At 45.8% G+C, this 24,563-nt stretch overlaps 2 protein-coding genes across 17 annotated transcripts in view; one reads left to right on the plus strand and one right to left on the minus strand.

The window, feature by feature from the left end:
* The window catches only part of NCOA3 (nuclear receptor coactivator 3), a 125,799-nt gene extending 112,920 nt beyond the window's left edge, over window positions 1-12,879 (plus strand). For 9 of the 13 annotated variants that reach the window (XM_055545225.1, XM_055545222.1, XM_055545223.1 and 6 more), the window contains 6 exons: window positions 3,831-4,124; window positions 5,404-5,508; window positions 7,276-7,513; window positions 8,324-8,498; window positions 8,970-9,111; window positions 9,427-12,879. In XM_055545225.1, coding sequence (XP_055401200.1) covers window positions 3,831-4,124; window positions 5,404-5,508; window positions 7,276-7,513; window positions 8,324-8,498; window positions 8,970-9,111; window positions 9,427-9,438 — 966 coding nt within the window. In that variant the 3' untranslated portion in view covers window positions 9,439-12,879. The remainder of the gene's footprint in view (window positions 1-3,830; window positions 4,125-5,403; window positions 5,509-7,275; window positions 7,514-8,323; window positions 8,499-8,969; window positions 9,112-9,426) is intronic. The other 4 variants (XM_055545226.1, XM_055545224.1, XM_055545227.1 and 1 more) reach the window with 3 other exon arrangements.
* Window positions 12,880-13,022: 143 nt separating this feature from the next.
* Window positions 13,023-24,563, minus strand: part of SULF2 (sulfatase 2) — a 131,075-nt gene continuing 119,534 nt past the window's right edge. For all 4 annotated transcript variants that reach the window (XM_055545233.1, XM_055545230.1, XM_055545231.1 and 1 more), the window contains exons 12-21: window positions 20,009-20,225; window positions 19,811-19,907; window positions 19,273-19,367; window positions 18,362-18,421; window positions 17,734-17,903; window positions 17,397-17,539; window positions 16,243-16,366; window positions 15,592-15,625; window positions 15,296-15,349; window positions 13,023-14,346 (exon numbers count right to left, since the gene is read on the minus strand). In XM_055545233.1, the coding sequence (XP_055401208.1) occupies window positions 14,316-14,346; window positions 15,296-15,349; window positions 15,592-15,625; window positions 16,243-16,366; window positions 17,397-17,539; window positions 17,734-17,903; window positions 18,362-18,421; window positions 19,273-19,367; window positions 19,811-19,907; window positions 20,009-20,225 (1,025 nt within the window). In that variant the 3' untranslated portion in view covers window positions 13,023-14,315. The remainder of the gene's footprint in view (window positions 14,347-15,295; window positions 15,350-15,591; window positions 15,626-16,242; window positions 16,367-17,396; window positions 17,540-17,733; window positions 17,904-18,361; window positions 18,422-19,272; window positions 19,368-19,810; window positions 19,908-20,008; window positions 20,226-24,563) is intronic.

Here is a 24,563-nt window from a genome sequence, read left to right on the forward strand (position 1 = left end):
GAGCGACTTTGACTTTTCATTTTCCTTTGTTTAACAAATACTTACCTTGTGTATGCCAATCAGTCTTTTCTTGGAGGCTGAGGAGCAATAGTGAACAGCTTAATTTCCTGCTCTCGGAGCTCAGGCATGGAACCACACTGATGGAAGTAGACATGATGAAGGAGCAGTTACGAGGAAAGGCATGTAATGCTATGAGACCATTTTATTTAAGGGACCTTTTCTTAGGGTGGGGCGGGATGTTAAAATTTCTCTAAACATGTTTACAGGATGACGGTTAACTTGTCCAATGTATTATAAATAGTTTGCCAAGTTTCTTTTAGCGGGAGCTTGTTTATAGTTCATTCTTTAGTTTAAAAATGTTTCTGTTTTCAAATCCAGGTTGATGAGATAGAGATTAATGGGGACTGGTTCGAATAAGAAAGGTTTTTCTGGAGAGGTGACATATAAGTTGATACCTGAAGGATGAGAAAGAGCCAGCTAGGCAAACATCTCAGGGGAAGGATAGTCGAGAAGAAGAACAGCTAACTCAAAGGTGCTTAGCTAGGAAAGAGCTTGTGGGTTCTAGGAAGTGGCTGAGGTTGCTAAGAGCAAAGAGGGAGTGGTGTGAGCTAGGGGAGGTACTTTCTCTGTGTATTAGGAAGCCATGGAAGGATTGTCAGCAGAGTCCTTGCTCTGCTGAATCTGGTCTTCCTTTTTTTGTTGTAATTTTTATTTTTTAGCAAAGTAATCTGTTTTTAAATGAAAAATAAAATGATAGAAAAATATGCTTACGGAAGAACCACAGTCCTTTGCCTCACTGGAAGATAGTGAAACTCACCTCTTTATTTTGATAATATTTCTAAGAAATATGCTTATGCAGCTATTTCTTTTACCAGCTTCATTCTGTCTTTTGATTCCTGGATTTGAAAGTTGACTACACATTTATAGTCCCTTATCTGAACCTGGGTGTCAGATATGCTTTGAAATTGAGGAATTTGGGGATTTTAGAAGGTTAGAATGGTGCATTGGTACACTATATATTACAAAACACTCTATAAATTTCACGCAATACTATAATTTTGGAGCAGTAGCCTGTGATCAAACGAGCTAATAATTCTACAGCAAAATACATAATCACACTAAGTGGGATATTATAGAGATTATGTATTGCTTCATACAGGTTCAGGCCAGGTTTTGCTGTAAAATACATTGGGGACTAATGAAAAAATTTTAGTCTTTTTTTTTTTTTAGAGTTTAAAATTTTTTTTGGCATTTTAGATAAGAAATTGTATGTCTGTATTTATATCCTGTTCGTTCAGTAAGCACCCCCATGCCTGTACCCACTGCATACACATGGGCACATATAGTCTCTACCCTCAGTGTAACTGTGTCAGAAATTCTAAGTTGAAAATAATTTCCTCTTATGAAAAAACAGTTCCATAGTTTCTGGCATCCAGTGTTGTCCTTGAGTTGTATTCCAGTCTGATTCCTCTACTTTTGTGTGCTACCCATTTATTCTCTTTGGAATTATGTAGGAATCTTTTCCCTCTGAAATTCCATGATTCTTTGTCTTGATATGGGTCTTGTTTCATTCATTCTGTTGTGTATTACTAATAGACAAGCAGATATTCCTTTTGGTTTGGGGGCATTTAAAAATATTTCTTCAATGATTTTAATCTTTTTTTCTTGATCTTTCTGGGATGTCTATTGACATGTTGGGTGTTACATGGGTTCGGTGGTGGCTTTTTATTTTTTTTTAATCTTCTGTACTTTTAAGTTACTTCCTGTTTGAGTCACTTTGATATTGGAAGCTTTCATCATCAAGTTATCTGGTGATTCTTGATTATCTTTTTATATTTAAGAATGCAGGATCAGTTGTCTTCACTGAAAGTGACTAAGTGGGAGTGGGGAGACTGGCCTTTATTTCAGATCCCCCCAAACTGCAGCATGTTGAGTTGTCATTGCCCCCATCCCCCATACAGAATTTTATATAGATTTTCTAGAAAAGACTCTTTCCTAGAAAATTTTAAATTACCTGGTTGCACTTTGGGGGCTGGGATGGGGAGGCAAGTTGATGATCCTGTAGTGCTTAAGATATAAAGTTCTAAAATATAAAAATTTACTAGAAATTATAAGGATCTAAGATTCCCTGTTTTCAGTCCCTGCCCTGCTCCTCCCCTCTTCTGGGCTTGGTGTCCCTGAACCAAGGCCTTGTGGAAGTAGGTGGAAGATACAGCCATTTGGAGCTGGGGGGCTCCCTGCTCTTGCTCAGACTCCTGATAAGCCCCTTGTCTGGGTGCACTCCTTGACCTTCTGCCGTCCACAGCAGAGTGCTGCCCTAGCTCCACGGGAGACATTGGCTCAGGCCTCAAGGGGGTTTTCTCTGCAGGTAAATGGTTCTCAGTTTCTCCTTTCTGTCTACCAGATGCCTATTCAGTTTTTTTTTTTTATCTTGTTGCCTTCATTATTCACTCTCTTTCTCTCTCTCTTTTTTTTTTTTGATAAATACTACCTTTGAACTTGTTTGCTGTCATTTTAGCAGGGCTAGCAAGAGAAATACAGGTGTGTTATATTAATAGTATGATTTACTTTGTAAACAGAAATGTCAGATTGCTGTATAGAAGAGGCACAGAGTAGAGGTGTCTTGGGTAGTGGACTGATAGGAAGAGAAGCCTATCCGATACGTCACCGAGGAAAAGCTGGCAGGACTAGGGCTGTGTGTGCACACGTGTGCACTTGCACACTTGGGAAGGAGACTGTGAGAAATCGAGGTGCTGGCATTTAGTTCTGGGTACATGATGTTGCCATGTGTTTTGGTGAGCAGTGAAGATTGAAGGAGAATTGGGCTTTTTTTTTTTTCTGTAGGAAGAACTGTTGATAATCATGCCTTTTGTCCTCTACATGTTAAGTTTGAGATGCCTGAGACATCTGGGTAAAGAAGTTGAATGGGCTCCTGCATGAGCACCATGCGAGTCCAAGGCCCTGGAGCTAGAGACAGACACTTGACAGTTGTCACCAGTGGGAGAGAGTGAGAGAAAAGAAGAGGTCCTGGTGCAGATGAACTCCTAACAGTCCTCCAGGGAAAGCCCCGAGAGGGGGCAGAACATTGAGAATGGTGTCACGGTCACGAGGGGTGAGGTGTGGGTGAGGGTGTTGACTGCACGCTTGGCACTCCATGCTTGAGGACGAGAAAATAAAGGCCAACGCAGCACCTGCCTGGCTTTTCTTATCTTAACACTGCAGGCTGTCCCCTCCTTCAGAGTGTTTAGTTTTTCTGCTGGATGTTACTTTGTATGTGTGGTTAGCATGCAGAGAAGTGATACCTGGCACATACCACTAAATAAATACTTGTTGAATTAATAGGTTTCTTTCTTCTCAGGTACAAATAGTAGTGGACGACTGACCACCTTTAAGTTTTGTTCATGTGGTGACTACACCCCAGGGGACAAGAACTGTTGTTGATTTACCTGTCTCTACTAAATTTACCTCTTACCACCTTCAAAAACATTCTTGGGCAGAGTACATGAGAATTCATTGTTGGTACAGAAATCTTGTTTGGAAGAAACAGGATTTCTCCAGGTCCTCAGTACTTTGTTGATATTTGGCTCAGAAAATATTTGAGCGTCTCTCTGTGTGAGACCCCGTGGTCCATGGGCACTAGGGCACAGTGTTAAAAGATGGCATGGTCTCCGCTCTCGTGGAGCTTCAGACAGTGAGCCTGATTTTGGTGGTGAAATCCCACAGCACCGTCATCACATACATTGACTTTATTTTTCACCTCTTTTAGTGGGTTTGGTTTCTGTTGCTTCCCCATGTGTACTTCACCGTTCATTTATGTGTTTGATGTTTAGGGTCAAGCGTTGGAGCCTAAACAGGACGCTTTCCAAGGCCAAGAAGCAGCAGTAATGATGGAGCAGAAGGCAGCATTATATGGGCAGACGTACCCGGGGCAGGGGCCTCCGATGCAGGGAGGCTTTAATCTTCAGGGACAATCACCACCTTTTAACTCCATGATGAATCAGATGAACCAGCAAGGCAATTTTCCTCTCCAAGGAATGCACCCTCGGGCCAACATCATGAGACCCCGAACAAACACTCCCAAGCAACTTAGAATGCAGCTTCAGCAGAGGCTGCAGGGCCAGCAGGTAACCAGTCACACGCCCATTTGCCTTTGCCCACTTCCTCTTCCATTTTCCTCTTCCGTTTCAGACTGTGTTCTTCCAGCTCCTGCCACTGGCTCTCTGTCCTTCCTCAACTAAAGAAATTACTTTTGTTTTCTTTGCTGTGTAACATTGTATGTGTATGGACAGTTCCTTGCTAGGGAGTGGTTGTACTAGAATTGGATACCTTTCTGTAAGAATATTCTACTGTACAGGTTGAAAAATAAAAAATGCCAGGATTGCTCTTTGGGGAGAATAGTGTTTCTTGATGGCTTCATAGCCTTAGAGATAGACAGTTTTTATTATTAAAATGTCCTTGCTATTAATAGACAGGTATTGAAATCTTATTGGCTTCCCTGAGCTCAGTTGGTAAAAAATCTGCCTGCAGTGTGAGAGACCTGGGTTCTTCCTGGGTTGGGAAGATCCCCTGGAGAAGGGAAAGGCTACCCACTCCAGTATTGTCGCCTGGAGAATTCCATGACTGTGTATAGTCCATGGAGTCGCAAAGAGTCAGACATGACTGAGCGACTTGCACTACACTATGAAACCTTATTGATTTGAGCACTCCCTTTAAGGAACCTCTGCTTTCTAGATGTGATATAAAACTTGAGCTCTCTTAATATCTCTTCCCATTGTTCCTTAGTTTGTAACAAAGTTTTAGGGATTTAATTGTTTATATTTTTGTGTGTCTTGAGTGTGCAGAGTTCTTAAATGTGGGGAGACTGAACCATATAAGCAGATGAGTGAACTGAGAATCCAGCGAGCTGAGGACTCTGGCATTGATGTTCCCTAAAGTCAGTGTAGCTACTCAGGAGAGCTGTACTAATGCGTTCACGGTATCCCTTTACTTCTTACAGTTTCTTTCCAATAAAAATTACCTAGGAAGAGGTAACAAAAGTAGTTTTCTCCCTTGTTACTTTTATAAAATTAAAGCTGTTTCCCCAGTGGCCTAACTTATGCCAGGGAAAATTGACTTTATAAATCCTTTGGGTTCCTGTTGAAGATACTCTTTAAGGTGTAGAATTGCACTTTCACTTCTCCTCTGATAGTGAACATGAAAGCCTCCTGTGCTGGCCAGGGGCTTTTCAGCACCAACCTTTTTGAAATGTGCGAGTGTCCTGGTTTAGCTTAGCCATAACTTAGCCAGGTTAATGGGTTTAGAGGTGTTGTCATGATCTTCCTGGGTGGTGCCGAGGGTGTAGATAGTTGTTTCGGCCTCAATAATGAGCTCCACTTGCATCCTAACCACGCTGACTCTCCCCAGTTTTTGAATCAGAGCCGTCAGGCACTTGAAATGAAAATGGAAAACCCCACTGCTGGCGGGGCGGCGGTGATGAGGCCCATGATGCAGCCGCAGGTCAACTCCCAGGTGAGGATGCGTCTCTTCGTGCTCAGGGCTTGAATGCTCTGCACAAGGCTTGGCCCCTGCTTGACTCTCAGGAAATATTTATTAAACAAAGAGTACACAATCTCAAATTCCTTGTGTAAGAAACCATCCCAGGGTCCTGTCACACTTTCGTTCTTGCCTTCGTCTTTTCCTATCGGTCACTAGGAAGAGGTTCTTTTATTTTTTTAAACCACTGATTGGTGTTTTTAAGTTAATTCCCTTTGTGATCACATGCTATGTTGTGAAACTGCTACCACTTACTTTTTAGGGATTGAAAATAATAAATCTGTAAACTTTTCTCTGTTCCTGGATTGTGAAACTACATTCTCATTGGGTAGAATTTGATATAAGACATCTAAAGCAGCAGGAAAAAAAAAAATCATAATCCCACTCTCAGTGACAGCCTTTGAGATGACTGATTTCCCATGGTGGGAGGGATGTTCTTAATGGTCTCTGCCTCCAGCCCATGCTGGACACTGTATTAAGGCATTTCCATAGTGTGCACAAGGCAAATGACTAAACGAAAATCCCTTATTGTGGTTTGAAATACTGTTAAACAACTGTGAAATGCCTAGTTTTCACTCTCTTAGGTGTGCTTGGAAGTACCAGTACCTGTATATTTTCTTTTTAATCAGACATCCTGTATCAGTTGAGCTAGGATAATTTCTAAAAAGGTGATTAAAGTTTGCTTTTTGGAGATGGTCTCTCCTAGCTGGCAGATCAGCTTCCTTGTTCAGCGCTTTAATGACATCACCTCCTTGCTCTCCACCGTCAGAGGTTTAGAGAGACTCCAAGGCCTTCAGGAGTGGATTCATGCTTCTTTGCATGTAACTGCACTCCTTTGCTGTGTTTTTGGCTTCTCTTTTGTTTCTCCCCCAAACAGAATCTCATTCCTGCCCCTTTGTTTTATTTCACAGTTCTTAAGAAGTTTGTCCTCAAATTCTACTCCTAAATACTCTCTCACTTTGAGGACTGTTTCCTAATTATGTTAAAGCCTGATGACTTGGCTGCTTTCATCCCGTTGTTATTGTTCGCTGCTGCTAAGTCGCTTCAGTCATGTCCGACTCTGTGCGACCCCATAGATGGCAGCCCACCAGGCTCCCCCGTCCCTGGGATTCTCCAGGCAAGAACACTGGAGTGGGTTGCCATTTCCTTCTCTAATGCATGAAAGTGAAAAGTGAAAGTGAAAGTTGTGTCCGACCCTCAGCGACCCCATGGACTGCAGCCCACCAGGCTCCTCCATCCATGGGATTTTCCAGGCAAGAGTACTGGAGTGGGGTGCCACTGCCTTCTCTGTGTTATTGTTTAGTTGCTAAATTGTGTCTGACTCTTTTGCAGCTCCACGGACTATAGCCTGACAAACTGCTCTGTCCATGGGATTTCTCAGGCAAAAATTCTAGAGTGGGTTGCCATTTCCTTCTCCAAGGAGTCTTCCCCACCCAGGGATTGAACCTGCTTCTCCTGCTTGGCAGGTGGATTCTTTACCACTGAGCCACCTGGGAAGCTGCTTTTGTCCCCTAGCCTCCAATAATATGGAGGTGCCTGTTCTGCTCCCCCAACACCCACCCCCATACCGAGTCAGAAAGCTGTTACCATAATGAGAATTGGGCATTTCCTTTTTTCTAATGATAAAGAAAAGCATTGGGTGTTTTTTTCTTTGATACCTAATGTGTTGTGGGTGCACCATACACGTGAAACTGGCTGACTCTTACTATACACGTGTAATTGTGTTCTTTTCTCTGGTGTTAGCAGGGTTTCCTTAACGCTCAAATGGTCGCCCAGCGCAGTAGAGAGCTGCTGAGTCATCACTTCCGGCAGCAGAGGATGGCGATGATGATGCAACAGCAGCAGCAACAGCAGCAGCAGCACACCCAGGCCTTCAGTCCACCCCCGAATGTGACTGCGTCCCCTAGCATGGATGGGGTCCTGGCTGGGCCTGCCATGCCGCAGGCTCCCCCCCAGCAGCTTCCATACCCTCCAAATTACGGTACACTTGGCGGTGATCGTGTCTACCCCCAAGTAACACTCCTGAGGACGCAGTGCTCACTAGATGTGTTGTATGTTGAAACAAATGCTATTCATTCTCTTATTATTTCATAAGAGAAACAGATTAACTAAAAATAGCAGAACAAAACTGTCTACTTCAGTGCACAGGTGATTGTCATTGAGGTAGATAATCGTTCATTCAATAGTTGAGGTTTCTCCACCTTGGTCTTGTTTTTTCAGTTCCTCACATCTTAATTTGGAAGAAGGCCATACCAGGCCAGGCCATCCCCGCCCCAGTATGTCCCAGTGTAGTAGAACTCTGCCATTGCTGAACAGTGAGAGGAAGGCACTATGTAGGCTTTCTGAGTTCCTTTCCTTGGTGGCTTGGGCATGTTAATTAAAGGCATGCCTCTGTGAGGTTCCAGAAGCATGAAGGAGTGGGGCTCCAGGAATCTCTTGGGGAGCTGACATTTGAGGGTGCATCCCTCAGTCAGGGACAGCAGCCCTGTGCTCTAAAGAGGGCTGGAGGGCAGAGGGCCGTGACCTGGTGTCCTTGTGTCAGAAAGCTCACTGGGGTGGCTGCCCTTTGGGGGATCCAGATGGGGGGGTGTCTGTATGGGAAGCCTGTTGCTCTGGTTGTCACCTTGCGGAGAAGCAAGAATTACTGACCGGCAGCATCTTTATACCTTATACTTAACCACATTCCCCCACCTTAAAAAAAAAAGGAACCTCAAGTTTCTATAGAAAGCTGATATTCTAGGGAGGTAGCATTTGAACGTTGTAATTTCTTTTTCTTCTTTCTTTTTTAAAGGGATGGGACAACAACCAGATCCAGCCTTTGGTCGAGTGCCTAGTCCTCCCAATGCAATGATGTCATCAAGAATGGGTCCCTCCCAGAATCCCATGATGCAGCATCCTCAGACCGCACCCATGTATCAGTCATCAGAAATGAAGGGCTGGCCGTCAGGAACCCTGGCCAGGAACAGGTGAAGAGCAGGGCCTTCTTTTTTGGCCATGTCACCAGGCTTGCAGGACCTCAGTTCTCTGATCAGGGATCAAATCCAGGTCCTATGCAGTGAAAGTGCAGAGTCTAACCACTGGACTGCTGGGAAATTCCTAGAACAGGGACTTTGAAAGTCAGCCACTAGAATGTGCTGAAAGTTCAGGGAATTAGTCTCTGTTTTGCAGCCAAGCCTGTTTGGATGGAGACATCCAAAGGCCTGGGCTGATACTAGAGAGTGTTATTTGGCTCATCCATTCTGAGACACCTTCCTACTGTGTGCATATCCACAAGGGTATGAGCACAGACAACTGTGAAAGAAGACAGGCTGTCTGAGTTTTCTTGCTCATGTTCTCTGCTTAAGTATAGCAACACTGACAGAATTGTGGTGGTCTCTCTGTGCCTGTCCTGTGTTTTAAAAGTGACCCAGGAGGTAATTTCCCACTTTTCTTTACAGCACCTTTCCCCAGCAGCAGTTTGCCCACCAGGGGAATCCTGCAGCGTACAGTATGGTGCACATGAACGGCAGCAGTGGTCCCATGGGACAGATGAACATGAACGCCATGCCCATGGCTGGCATGCCCATGGGTCCTGATCAGGTATAGGGTATGGGGTTCTGTTCCTTCCCTTTCTCAACATTTTTTTTTCCTGTTCTCTGGAGAGAACCAAAGCCTCAACGATAATGTAAAGGTCCTAAGTAGAATTTTACCTTGGATGTTTAACTTAAAATATATAATCCTTGAAAAAACTTTTGGTTTGAAAGCATTGGGCCATTTGATACTTTTAGAAACCTGGTATCTAAGGACTGAATCAGTCAGCCAGAGCCATGTGGCAAGCCATCCGTGGAGACATAGGGATTCTTTTCTGTTGGACAAAGCGTGTGTTTTACTCATGTTTCTTCTGGTTGCCAACAGAAATATTGCTGACCTGTCTACGCCATGACCTCCAAGGAAATCACTGTACAAGACACTGCGCTAGGATTACCGGGAGTAGTGAATCGTTGTTCTAGGCACCCAGCTTTGAAGAAAGGACCAGCTCCAATCTCCATCAACGGTATTTCAAGTGATGTCATTTGAGCAGGACTGAATTTTAACCTGAAGTGTGGTATCTACCTGTTTTCTTTCCCTCCTCCTATGTATCATGGTGTTTAAAACAAATATTTTTGGCATTCTGCCTTTTGGGGATATGATTCTGGAGGTACGGAGTGTTACTGATCGCAAACTGCCCTGTGTCACTTTTTTTCTGCTTGGCTGTCCAGAGTCTTTGGAAAAAATAGAGGTGAGGCCAGAGAACATTGGAGAAATCAAGAGATGAGAACATCTGGTTTCTTGATAGTTGCAGTACTGGGTGAAGAGCATGGTCCACATTCGAGGGTTTTTTTCACAGGCTGTCTTGTAAAGGTGGCATTTCCAGGTTCTCCTTTAAGGATAGCTCCCAGCCTCCTCTTGGTTGTTCTAGGCTTTTTCCTAAATAGGATTTTTATCTGCCCCTAACGTCCTGTAATACTTCACCTCCAGGAATTGTCCGTGGTGTCAGATGGCTTTGCATAAGGGAAAACAGACAACAGTATTTAATTGCAGCAGTGGCAGTTCTTCACTTGCTGACGTGCAGCTGAGTGCACTTTATTTAAAAAGTAATGGATACATGGCAATATTCTCTCGGTCTTGAGGAATGGTGAACCACATTCCTAGTTGTTGTCTAAACTTACCTGTTGGACAAGAACTATGATTTTTGTTGTTGTTGTGAAAAGTACTGGTTTCACCCTTTGCCTATATGGTAGAGCAATAATGCTTTTTGAAAATAAACTGCAGAAACCCCAAGGCCAGGTACTGCATTCTGAATCAGAATTTCGCAGTGTTTCTGTGAATAGATTTTCTTTTGTAAATATGACCTTTAAGATTATTGTATGATGTAACATATGTATATACCTTTTTTTTTTTTTGTAGGCCACAACAACTCATTTTTACAGAGTTTGTGAAGCTAAATATTTAACATTGTCAGTTTCAGTAAGTTCAGCGTGGTGAGGTTACCAACAGAAGTCGTGCCCTGAATTTTGTGGCCTGGGGGAGGGGCTGTGGCCAACAGGTTTTCCTTGCCCCTAGCCTTAGATGCTCGCTCCTGTTCAGTCTCTTAATATAAATGCTTTTTAAAGCGATCATTTAAATGTAGGCATTTAAATTTTTTAAAAACAATTTCTCTACCAGAACTAAGCACTTCGTTAATCTGGGGGGAGAGAACAGATAAGGGGAAATAAACTTAAGAAAAAATCAAGAATTTTAAAAGATCAAGCAATTTGATTCCAAAGAAGAATGTTGGATTTTTAGGCAGTCCATAAATAGCAAGTCATGGTGTGTATATATATATATATATATATATATATATATTTTTAATTGAACGTGTCATCTTCTCATCCATTTTAGGAGTGCTCTAAGGTTTTGGTTGCTAGGACTTGAATCCCACATTGAGATCTCAGGCGTAGAATCCTTGATGTGTGGTTTCTGCTCAGCTGAAACCACATCTACTCAGCTGTCTTGTCCTTCTCCTACTGTGATGTCCTGAGAATCGGAGGAAGTAGCATCATGGTTATTTCCTAAAGAGTTCAGTCTGCAGAGCAGCCATGTTCATGTGATTCAGAGCCAGAGTCTGACTGGGCGCCTTTGTATTCCCTCTCTCCTCCACCACCACCCCTTTCTGCTGCTGCCACTTGTCAGTTGGGAACAGGGAAGAAAGTCAAGTTTGATTCCCTTTACCTAGCTTACTTTTTATCAGGTTCAAGCAGTTGAATGAAATGGGGTTTTTAGACTATCTATGATTTTCAAATGTCTGTTAGCCTTGGTATCATTTCTTAGCAATAACTGAGAACCAGTTAAAATTTTTTTCACTCATTTAGCCAATCTTTCTAGGTGTCTCTGAAGGTAAGATCATTTGATTTCTTTGACTTGCGTATGACTAAGTGAAACCTGTATTTCCGGAAACACCACTAGAGTGGATTTGAGTTTTGCATTCCCCCCACCTGGTTAAAAATAAATCTAAGACTACAAATCCATTAGCTTCCATCCCAGGGGCCTGCACTTTGCAGATAATGCATCCTCCGGTCTGGAGACAGAGGCAGAGCTGAGTAAGAGTCTCTTTTTAGACACAATTGCATCAGGTGTATCTGAACGTTTCTTAAAGTTGCATGTATGTGGGGAGAAATAGAATGGTGCTCTCGCCTTTCTTGACTTTTAATTAAAAACTCAGTTTTGGGATTCTTTTTCTCGGTCCGTTCTGACTCCAGGCTAAGTGGAAGGCAACACCCCCTTTTTATATGGAAGAAAAGTGAAGTTTATTATATGTTTTTATATTTTCTACTTGTTCATTGGTGCAAATTTAAGATTTTGATTTTCTTTTAATAGATGGCAGTCTTTGAGATAATTTGTTGTTTTTACCTTAATTCCCCTTTTATTTTTTATGGATAATTATTTGTACTTCTGCTGCCTACCTCTCCTCCACCCCCCTCCCACCACTTTTTAAACCTTAGTATCTGTTGGGTGAACAGTATAAGTAACGTTTTCATCTGCTTTTAGAATGTGAGATATTTCCAGTACCTACTTTTTTGCTGAATCCAAAGATATATAAATATAAATATATATATTTTATAAAGATCAAAATGATATAAAGGAGATAACATTTCTTCCTTTTAAAAGACAAATAGAAATCCATTGTTAATGTTCATATTATGATGCCACTTTTCTAAATCATGCATCTTGATGGAAAGGTGTAAATATCAATCAGCAGGATGCTTAATCAGTATTTAATGTCTGAGGTGAATTGGGGTGTATAGGGGTGGGTACTACAGAACATAGTTGGCTTGCTGTCCTGTAAGTTCCGTGATCCATAGACTGATGCAGCTGAGAAGTAAACAGAATGGGTTGCCAGTTACCCATATGCCTGTCCAGTTAGTTCCCTTTTTATTTGCACAAGCCATGCATTTGTTTGCAAGTGGGAAATTCATAGTAGTAAAACTGCTCGGACAGACGAACTGTCCCCTCTGCAGAAGAGCAGGAGCTGCTGTTCAGCTCCAAGGCAGACTGTATAATCATGAGCAGGGTATTTTCTTTCTCTCTCTCTCTTTTGAAAGAAGAAGATGGAAATGTCATTCTGAGAGCAAGATTTAAATTCTCAGGAATTGACTTACAGTATTGAGAATGAATTCACTTTAAAACAAGTTTACATTAAATGTTGTTTGTAAAAAATGAAAATCATGTTTTACACTGCAGAGAATTCAAACCACATGGGCTAACTTATGAGACAGTTGAGTGGTAAGCTATGACTCCTTTGATCATTTTGGACATCACTGTAAATAAAGGTTTCTATTTAAAATTGAAGGCCAAGAGCGTGCCACTTTTTTTTTTTTCTTTTCTTTTTTTTTTTTTTTAAATCCCAGTCGAATTCAGGGTAAAATATAAGAAATTGTGTTTCAGCTAATGGATAAAGGTTTCTGTGAGGCTAAAAGAAATCTTGAGAATCATGGCCCTCTGCTTACACAAGGTAAGTGCCTAGGGGTTCCGTGTTAGGGAGAAATGTGCGGAGCCAGGTGCAGTTGCTCTCCCTCCTCCTCCCAGTCTAGCGTTCCCACAGCTGCCTTTACTGGTCGGACTGCCTGGTACATGAAGAAGGCCTGGCTAAGGTGAGTGGCTGTGCACTTGGTCATTATTTTTACAAAGTGTGATCCTAAAGCTGGTGTGATATGAGATAAGGTTCCCAAAGTATGGTAAATTCTAGTCAGTTTATAACCACATATAGCCCTTTTAAAAAAACCATCTAAACCCAAGGTGTCTTCCTTCCAAAAAGATGTTGACTGGTAGTATCTCAAATGCTTTAAAAAAAAAAACCAAACACACCAAAAAAAAAAAACTCCCAAGAAATGGCCTTTTAGAAAAATGTCAAAGGTTACCTCATGCCAAGTGCTGGTCATTGGCTGGGCTTTTCAACATTGTATGACAAAACGTAGACTACAAAATTCCTTTACAAATACAATTTTGTTAAAACTTGGGGCATACATCAACTTCCTGTCTTTGCAGGACTTTAAAAAACATCAGTTCTGGGACAGATAACGAAGGAATCCTGGGAGAAATGGCATCTGGTCAGGAAGAGGAATGTTCACAACTGCGCGGGGTTTTCTTTTACACGGGCCACACCATTTATTAACACCGCCACTCTTGAAAATTGGGTTTTCTTATTAGATTCCCCTAGAAGTTTCCGAGCTGGTTACATGTAAATAGTCACATATATACATTGAAGTCATTGTCTTCAGAGGCAGCCAGGGTTATAGGGCGAGATAGAAATTCATGTCTTTTGTGCTGTTGACTCATTGTCAAACTTGGTGCACCGTTTGCTCCCTCTGTCCTCCTCCTCCTCTGTGATGAACCAAAAGAATAAGAGGATTTAAAACAGGGTGGTTCTTCCCCTGTGATTTAAAAAAATTCCAGTGACTTTCACCCTTGGGGGAAATTTCCAAGAAAATCTCTCTGTTCTTCTTCCCTTGTGAGCCCCTCAGAGAGGGTTAGTGGTGACTTCTTGATATGAAAATGCGTTTTGTGCAGCTGGTGAGGTTATAATCCAAAGCAAAAGCAGGGACAAGCATGGACTTCCGGAAGTCTCACTGCTCCCCTTGGTTCTCGTCCAGAATCTGCCGCATTGACTGAAGGCGGGTTCCGTGTGTCTTGGCCTCCTGGCTAACAGCACAGGTCTGCTGGAAATCATTCAGGGTTTTTCATTGTACAGGTGACGCCTCTGGTTTTGGAGGTCCAGCTCGTGCTTCTTAACCTTCCCAGCCTTCCCACAGCTGTCCCCTGTAGAACAAAGCAGACAGTGTATCATGCTGCCTAAGGATTTCTTAATCGGCCCTATAGCTGAGTCAGCTTTGCTTCAAGGATGTGGCTGCTGAGAAGGAATTAATTCCAGATCCCTCAGACAGGGCTTGCTATTGTCTCATTGTATAGATTGTCAGTTGTTGGCTCACATAGTGACTGGCAAAGATGTCATTTAAGGATCTGGACAGGATGGTGGCTAAGGAATGTGAGAAGTACTCTGATTCTTGTTGCACCAAAGAAATGCTTAATTGGCCCATTATTATTTTCCTGTTAAAGCCACACAGACTTATATGCATATAATGATAGAAAATGAGGAGGAGGCCGGAGGTTACAAATGGCAGCTCACCACGGGGGTGATTGGCCTGCAAGGTAAAGTCACATCAGATTAGTTGCCATCATTAACAAATTGTCGTATATATCTGCATTTCTGCATTTTCTCAATGAGTCAGAGGATTCAAATTGCATCCCATTCTGTTCTCTTTAAAGCACAGTGACCTCTCCGGGTTGCCACGGCCTCCTGGCCCCTCACAGCCTCTGCTGACCCTAGCGTGGGTGAGCTTGTAGCATGGGTGTTCTGGAAACCATTTAATGAGGTCACCTTGCTGCTGACACTATGGACCAGGGAGCAGCTTGGCAGCCACAGCCTTCAAGATGCCTGGTACTCAGCCAACTGACATGCTTCTGAGCCTCTCAGGGAGGCCTTGAGCTTCCAAAGCAGAGATGATGATGTGGAGAACAACAAGTATTGATCTAGTACATGCGGTGTATCCAAGTAGGTTATTTTACTGGAAAGACTGACACAACTGCTTCCCGTCTTACGGGAACAGATGATGAGAGGAATGAGAAAAGGGCATGCATGGGGAACAGCCTCGGCAAAGCGAACCGGGTCAGACCAGCTCTCTAGTGGTAAACTGATTCCTCAACTCACAGTGATTTGGAAGAAGGTCTCTTCATTTCTGGCCACTTTCGACGCTGAAACTGCCTACGTTTTCAAGTGTCAAAAGGAGAAAGAGTATTAACCATCACCAAGAAAGAAAAAGTGACCCCCAGAGAACTACACGAAGAAGGCCTTTTAGGGGACAGCTGTCGCTGGTGGGTGAGCCAGGCCCTGGCAGATCAGAGATAGGGCAGCACCCCAGCCTCACACGTGCAACCTCTGAGGTTAGACTACAGGACGGGTCACCGTACAGGGCAGTTCTCAGGCTTTAAAAGCAAAAGCAATACCTGTATTGCTCATAGCTTCCTCCATCTTTCAGTCCTAAAGGACAGAGAAACATACAACATGGAAACATAATTTTAGGGCAAAAATGGCACCAGCAAGGACATACTTTATAACTGTCTCTCATCTTTTTTAAAACACTTAGTGTTTTGGTCATAAGCCCATGATGTTGTAGTGGCCCCTAGACAGAGGGGCCTGAATTCCCAGCAGTCCCTAAGACACTGTCGGTGACATATACTCTGGGAGCCTCTCTATCACGTTCAGGCTCCTGTCACAGACATTCAGCACTAACCGTGGTCATTCAGGGTGGAGGACCCATGGGTGGGCGTGAACACCTGTGCTACCGAGGACAGACAGTGGGGAGAGCCCAGCTTTGGGCTCTGGACCCAGTCCCATTACTCATCACTAAACGAGGACACGCAGATTCACCTCAGAGGGTCGTCGGAACGCCTGTCAGTTAATGCCTGGAAAACACTCAGCACTCTGGCGGGCACAGAGTGATAAATCTGAGTGATGGCATTCACCATAAAAGTGGCACAAGGCTGGGGATGTTAGAGAATTCACCAGCTCCTGGTGATTCTGAGTTCACTCTTCAGATGGGCCCTCCTCAGTCCCCTCCTGTGGTCACCTCTTTCCACCCTGGGGCACGTGCTTACCCAGGTCCAGGTTCCGGGTCCGGGGGTTACACTGCCTGTAACCCTTGCAGCTCCTCAGCTCCATGAGCTGCACGTGTAGCTGATTGAGGACGTCCCTGTCCAGGGTGTTCACTGCATTCATCAACTGGTTGGAAAAAAGGTAGGTTATCAACGAGATGAGGATGGGAGCCCCCCCGCCCCACTTCTACCAACCAGGGGGCCTGATTTGGGCAGGTGGGGAGTATGTGGCTGGTAAGGGGTGGTGACATCTACCTCCACAAAGGCTGGGGTTTGGAACAGTTGCCTCTAGCCTCATGTGCACGAAATCTCAAAAACCACCATGGATTTCACATTGAACTCCTGGAACCACCGGTTAGCAAACATACCAAGCCTGGGAAGAAGCCCTTCCCAGCCTCTCAGGTCCTCTTGATGGGAAGGCAGCTATTTGGCAAAGGTCTGGGTGAGTGTCTTGGTCCAGGTACTGCTGTGACCCACTAACCTACCAGCTCAGTCAACCCCTTTTGTAAAATACAGGGATGCCCGGTGGCCTATATGGTAATTAATAGCAAAACAAGACAGTTGAGTGGCTGGCATTTACAAAAGGGCGTAAAAAAAAATTGCTGTCAGGCTTTTCTATAGAAGACTGGACAGTGCCAAGACCATGCTACTGAGCAGCTCTAATGCTGAAGCTGGGTCATGACCATGTTTTATGAGGGACAGGCAAGTTCTGCTCACCAGGCTCTGTGGCTGATGAGTCCCATTCTTCAGTCTTGTGCATGTTCAGATGGGTTAATACATGGAAGCGCAGAGTAAGGGCTGCGTGATCGTTAGTTAGGCCTGTGGTCTACAGGATTTGGCCTGACCCTAAGAACCCCTGAAGCTCCAGGTTCTAGGCATTCCCCAAGATCCCACAAAGCCTGCTGCAACGGTCCCAGGTGGGTAAGTTGGAATAAAGAGTCTATGGGTGATCAGTCAGTAGATAGTGGATTTGGAAGGAGGCAGGCAGGCAGGGCGGCACACTGAGCCCCAGCCTTCCCGGTGGGTTCTCCTCACTTCTGTCTTAGGGACTCCGTGGGACTTGGAAAAGCTGTTGGTCATTTCCGCGGGCCGCCTACCTGGCAAGGCCTATATAGTAAGTACCCCACGGCCCCCTTTCTCCAGCCTGTGTTGTCTACCTGGTAGGGGTCTGTGTTGAGATCGAAGTACTCCAGGAAGCCGGTTGCAAATTCACAGAAGAGGAAATTGTGGGTTTCGTTGATGGTCCTCATGCACCAGTACGTGTTGTTGTTGGCGCTGGTGCAGGCGCAGAAAGGCCCCACTGCCAGGGAAGAGCGCGAGCCCTGAGCTGAGGAAGCCTGGCCGCCAGCCCCTTCCTGTCCTGCCTGAGGTTGCTGGGGGACCTGTTCCTGAAAGACCCACAGGGTCTGGCAGGAAGCACTCACAAGCTGAGGGGATGCTGGGACCCCTGGGAGGAGCCCCCCCGCCCCCCCGCCCCGGGCCCAGCTGGCTCACACGTCCAGAGGGGTGCCGTCTGCCAGTGCTGGTTGTCGTGGGTGAAGCATGTGAGGCCGGGCATGCTGCACGTGTCATTGTTCTGCAGGCGCTTGAGCAGCTTGCGGAGTTTCTTCTTGCGCTTCTGCTCCCGTAGCAGCCACACCTTGTCCTTCTCCTGCAGACCCTTCCTAAGGGCACACAGGGCCGCACCCCTCACACCTCCCCCGGCCCCACGTGGGAGCCTTTTCCTGCCCCGGGCACTGTGGGCACGGCCCTGGAGACTTCCCAAAGGGCCTTCCAAATCCTACTGCTGGTGCAGGGCAGGGCTGGGGCCAGATGAGGCTCCTGTCATCCTGTATTAGCTCCCAAAGCAGCGCAGGGGTGGATGGTACTAGGAGATTGCTGGGCCTCCTACTCACACGTCCTCTATAGGGCCTGTGTCGGGCCTGTGTCCTGTCCTGCCCTGCCCTGCCGTAAACCGTTCTGCCCATAGGCAGCGCCTGGAGCTAGGTTTAGGGTTGATCTGGGAGTTGGGGCTCTGCAGGGCCTGCTGCGCCTCCCAGGGAATGGCCAGGACCTGCTTGTCCTTGTTTGTTTCAGCTTCGGGGAGGGTCCCCTTCTCAGGAGGGCCTGCAGCTGCCCTTACCTGAAAGGATGCAGGCTGGAGCCTTTGTGCTTGAGGCGGCCTTTGTGCTGGGCATGGTAACTGCAACAGACCCCCCCCAGCCCAGCCTTCAGACACTGTGCCCAGGGCCACCCTAGTGGGTGGCTGCAAACTGTGCTTCTCTGGGACCCCTGTTTTCTCCTCCTGGGCCATGCTAGGGAGACACTATCCCCAGGGTGGCAGCCTCCTGCCTGCCTGGCTCCTTCCTCCATGCGTGAGCTGGGAGACCCTGGCTGAAGGCCTCAGCCAGACACAGAATGTGAGGGTAGGTGTAAGTTAACCATGCCTGGAGGCTGGGCCTGGCTCCAGGTGGGTTGCCTCCAGCTCCCCTGCCCGCCCAGCTTTTGCTTGATCAGGGCCAGCCCTGGGGAAACCCACAGTGGGTAAGCCCTTTCTGGAAAGGCAGCAGGGACTGTGGTAGCCACTAGCCACCTGGGGCTATTTCAATTTTAATTAAACGAGTGATTCAGTTACAGTGGCTGCCATTCAGAGCTCTATAATCACAGATGGTAGGTTGGCCGCCACCAAACTGGACAGCACAGGTACAGCGCCTTTCATCACCACAGAGGTGTGGTTGGACAGCGCTGCTCTCGAGTTCCGACCCTTGGGCTGGGGATTCCCTGATCTGGTAGAGTGGGTCCCAGGCCACATGGGCTGCTCCTGGAAGGGCTGTCTGTGGAGGCACTTTTCCTTCTGGGAAACTGGTTCCACAGTCAGGGGCTGCCTGTGGGCAGGGCATGAAATCTGGACGTCTGGGTGGTAACAGGATGTGCATTATTCCTGGTTACTATTGTGTTTCCTCTAAGCAAGGAATATAAAAATAGTGGAAGAAGTCACAGAGAGGATGCTGTGTCCCTAGGAGTGATCCTGCAGGGGCTCTAGGGGCCTCTCACCTGATTTTGTGACAGTCACATTCTTCTGGCCGCTTTTTCTTCAGGTGACCTCGGACTTCCCTTAGGTTCTTGATTTTGTTCTGCAGGGTCTCGATCTGAAGGAGGAAGCAGGAGAGGAGGCCGTGAGACTCTCGGGGGCTGGGTAAGAAGGGCCGGCCTGGCAGGGCCCCCAGTCGCTGCCTGTGTCTGTGGTTTCTGAGGTGGGTCCTTGGTTCTTCCTGCTGAAGGAACCAAAGGTCATTCTCCTGTCTTGTCCTGCCTGAGAACCAGCTGAGCCCTTGGGGGACTTGAAGGCCTCCCCCCAGGCTTGTTGGAAGGAAGGGCTGAGTGTGGAGTAAGCATCTTGTGCATCATAGAGGGGTGTGTCACGGCCGCGCGGTCCTTCCCTGCCCCTCGTCCCCCAGCAGGAACTGTCTGAGGCCCTGCTGAGGATCCTGCGAGACTGTCCCCTGGGCCTGGCCTCCCTGCTTCCTGCTCCGGCCAGTGGCCCCCCTGAGCTCGAGGTGGCGAGAACCCTCCCGGTGCAGACTCCTTTCACCTCGTGGTCAATGTGCAGCTTATGGTCCTTCCAGGCCTGCAGGGACTTGTACAGGTCCAGGTCGCACTGGACTGTGTCATTCTCCAGGATGTAGCACCTGTTTGAGAGAAGGGGTCACGTGGGGCCCTTGGGTGAGGGGTTTTGGGCGCCCCTGCTGAGGACCCAGCCCGCCTCCTTGATCCCTGCCTGGACTCTCACCGATGTGTGACTTTAATGGGGTTAGGGGCCGAGTAGTCCGGGAGGCCCCCAGTGCCACTGAAGTCCCCGCCGTCCTTGTCGTCTTGGTCCTCAGGGGCTCCAGGCCAGTGCCGCTTAGTGAGGTTGCGGGGCTGGGATGTGTCATCTGGGCTGACATGGTGCCCCCTGGCGGCCACCGAGCGGATGGAGCGATTCCGGGCGTAGCTGGCCTTGTACTCTGTGGGCATCAGAGGGGAGGCTGGGAAGGCAGGCCAGGCTCCCTGGGCAGCGGACCCTTGATTCGGACAGGGCTGCACTCCCAAGCTGGGGGCTCAGGAAACCTACCCCTTGGGAAGCTGGCTTTAGATCCCACTGGAAAGGACCTCTAGGTGATTCAGCTGGGGAAACTGACGTCCTAGAGCTGAGGAGGAACTGGCCTGAGGTAAATCTCCAGGAAGAGCTGTGCATAGATGAACCATCTGGGATATCCACACAATGGAGGATTCGAACACTAAACTCAAAGATATCTACACCACCATGTTCACTGCAGCATTACTCACAAGAGCCAAGAGGCGGACACAGTCTAAGTGCCCATTGATGGATGCACACAAAATGGAATATTACTCAGCCATAAAAGAGGAGGAAATCTTGCTGTTTGTGACAACAGAGGTGGACCTTGAGGGGGCTGTGCTAAATGAAATAAGTCAGAAAAAGACAAGACAGTGCGTGATCTCACTTACCTGTGGTATCTCAAGTCAACCAAGCTCATAGATACAGACAGAAAACAGATCAGAGGTTGCTGGGACAGAGGGGAGGGTGGGTGAAAGTGTCAGAAGGGTATTAACAAACTTGCAGTTATAAGTCCGTCCTGGGGATGAAGTGGACAGTGCAGCAACCAGAGTTGTTAATACTGTGCTGCATCTTTGAAAGCTGCTGGAAGAGTAGATCTTCAAAAAATTTTTTTGTGACTGTGTTAAGTGGACTTCTGGGGTGATCATTTCACAATATATACAGACAACAAATCGTGACATTGTATACCTGAAACTAATGTAATATGTGAATTTACACCACAATAAATCCTCAGAAAACAAAATTAAAAAACAACATTCATTTGAACTGGACAAAAAAAAGAGCCAAGCAGCACATTCTCCCAGATCAGAAAGGGAGGCGTTGGGGAGGTCTCTGGTCTTGGATGCTTTCCTCGGGGAGGGCAGTGAGGTGGGGCTGAGAAGTGTTTTTTTCTAAGCTCTAAATCACCTGTGAGGACACTCAGGTGCTGGGGCTCAGAGCAGGCCGTCCCAAGACAACACAATGGCATACTGATTATTTTGAGTGCAAGTTCTTTGAAACACAGCTGGTGGGGGAAAAGAACGGTATTAGAAAATGGTCCAACTCTCTCTCTTTGCCCCTACACGTGAGAACGCCTCTCAGGCCTCCTGCAAATGACTAGGAGGAATCTCGGCTGGAGGCTGATAGTCGAGGTGTGATAGGAGTGATATGCTAGGCCTTTCTCCCTAAAGTTAATTGGTCTAAGGTTGAATTCTATACTTGGAAGGAAAGCATCCCAAAGCCTTTCTGAACATTTCATGCAACTTTTTCAAAGGCACACTGCCCTTAGCTCAGAAGCTCCAGTGTATGAAAGCTCTTCAAGTCTGCTCTAGTGGGAAAGCGTATCCCTGACACTAGAAAGCTAATTGACAATAGTGTGGTTGGTTGTCTAGGCCGCCACTTAGTGTAATAATGAAAGCTAGAGCTCAGTTCTTTGCAAATAGTTTTCAGGAATGCAGGGGGCAGGGGAGGGGGGCGGTTGAAAGCAATAATTCTTGGCCTGCAATATGAACCTTTAGAAAACGAAAAGCATCACACCTATGGTCAATGAATCTTCGACAGAGGAGGCAAGAATATACAGTGCAGGAAGACAGTCTCTTAGCAAGGGGTGTTGGGAAAGCTGGACAGCCTCACGTAAATCAGTGAAGTTAGAGCACACCGTCACACCATATACGAAAATAAACTCAAAATGGCTTAAAGACTTAAACACAGGACATGACACCATAAAACTTCTAGAAGAGAGCATAGGCAAGACATCCCTGATATAAATCGTACCGGGTTATCTTAGGTCAGTCTCAAGGCAATAGAAATGGAAATAAGCAAACACGACCTAATTAAACTTGTTACAAGCTTTTGTGCTGCAAAGAAAACCATAAAACAAAAAGACAGCCTAGTGACTGGGAGAAAATATTTGGAAATGATGCTACCAATGACAAGGGATTAATTTCCAAAGTATATAAGCAGCTCATACAACTCAATAACAAGAAACCAAACCATCCCATCAAAAAATGGGCATTTCTCCAAAGAGAAAACAGATTTTTTCATACACATGAAAAAATGCTCAACATCAACTAGAGAAAATTAAAACTACAATGAGGTATCACCTCACACCAGTCAGAATGGCTGTCATTAAAAAGTCTACAGATAACAAATGCTGGAGAGGGTGCAGGGAAAGGGAACCCTCCTACAACCATTAGTGGGAATGTAAATTGGTGCAGCCACTATGGAAAACTTGGGTTCCTTAAAAAACTAGAGTTGCCATATGATTCAGCAGTCCTATGCCTCGATGTATATCTTGAGAAAACTTGAAAAGATACATGCAGCCCGATGTTGATAAGCACTGTTTACAGTAGCTCAGACATGGAAGCAACCTAAACGTCCATGGACAGATGAATAAAGAACAGGTGAGACTTTATACACACACACAATGGAATGTTAGTCCGTTATAAAAAAGAATGAAGTAATGTCATTTGCAGCAACATGGATGGACCTAGAGATGATCATGTTAAGTGAAGACAAATACTATATGATATCACTTATATGTGGGATCTAAAACATGGCACAAATGAACTTATTTATGAAACAGACTCTCAGACATAGAAAACAAACTTAAGGTTACCAAGGGGGAAAGGGAGTGGGGGAATGGATAAATTAGAAGTTCGGGATTAGCAGATACAAACTACTATATATAAAACAGATACAGTCCTACTGTATAGCACGGGGAACTGTATTCCACATCCTGTAATAGACCATAGTAGGAAAGAATATGAAATACATCTGCACAGCTGAGTCACTGTGTTGTACACCCGATGCGCAACACTGAATCAACTATACGCCAGTTTAAAAACTAGGAAACAAAAGCATGGCCCTGAGAGCAGCTCCAGCTCACTCAGAGCTCTTCCTGTTTGCCTCCAGACAACTGCAGATGTTAAAAGCAATCGGGACAATGGAAGAGACGTTTGTCCTACACTCAAGAAAAGTTGGAGGATCACGCCCCCTGGGCCCCAGCACACCCAGAAGGTTCCTTCTTCTGAGGGACAACTCTCCCTCAGATGGGGTCAGCCAGCCCTCAGCTGGACCCTGGAGGTGACTGTGGACTTAATTCTCTACCTGTCATTTCTGATTTATCCAAGCATCCAATCTGGACAACTTACTGCATTACCCACATCTCAGCCCACCCTGGTATCTATCAGGGCCTCTTAATACCCATCCTATCTAATTTCCAACTGCTTAACAGCAAACCTCGGTAGAGATTTATTATTTAATGACACTCATAATGAGAAAGGTGTTTTTTTGTTTATTTGCCCTCAGACCAAGACCCAAATCCCCCATTTTTCTTATTAGGAACTCATGCTGATTTAGATTCCTCTGAAGAGGATGAGTCTTTACCAGATATCCCAGTTGGTCCTTGGGTTACACATGCTAATGAAGTTGGAGTCCTGTGAAGTGCTGAGCCTGTATGCATGACCCAGGCCTCTGCAGAGATGCAGAGTGAGGAATGAACCCTGTGGCAGACTCCAATCTTAGACCTAGGTGTGCTTGTCTTTACTTCCTCCCCCTGCCATTCTCCAATCCTACCAGTGAAGAAAGAAGGCAAATTTGGCTCAGATGGGAACCAAATCTCTCAATTTGTATAAGACCTAAGAACCAGAAATGCCTGTAATTCCCAGGCACCCTGGTGGCCTTAAGCCAGCTGTTTCCCTCACCTCAACTCCCGCTGACCCAGCCTGGTTTAAGGTAAGTGAGCTCTGGGTCAGCTTCCTCTTCACTCCCATGCACCTGATTCACAGCTTCTCTTTGCATTTACCTTTCAAGGAAGACAGGTCACAAGGACTGGCATAGCCTTGGGGAGGAAGTTTTCCTCTCCCCTCCTAGGTTCTTCTTGCTGGTCTAAGAATTAAGTTGACGTGAGACAGAGTAATAGGAGAAAATCAAACAAGTTTAATAACATGTATCCATGGGCAAGACCCAGAAAAACCTGGAAGCTGCCACCTGAAATACACCCTCAGCCAATGAGGATGTCGAGGGTGGGGAGAGCCAGTCGTTAGAGGTAACCAGGAAAACAGAAGTAAACAGGGTCACTGTGACACAGATTTAAGCTCTGGCCATCTCCATGGAGAAAAGCTTCTAGAGATTTGATCAGCCTCCTCTTCCAGGGACAGGGTGACATCATTACAAATGGAGATTGTTCCTTACAAACATCAATGTTTCTTGCAAAAAAACCTCCTCCCACCTGACTTGAAGAGTT

Source organism: Bubalus kerabau, chromosome 13 (genome assembly GCF_029407905.1).
Source record: "Bubalus kerabau isolate K-KA32 ecotype Philippines breed swamp buffalo chromosome 13, PCC_UOA_SB_1v2, whole genome shotgun sequence".
Classification (NCBI taxonomy): domain Eukaryota; kingdom Metazoa; phylum Chordata; class Mammalia; order Artiodactyla; family Bovidae; genus Bubalus; species Bubalus kerabau.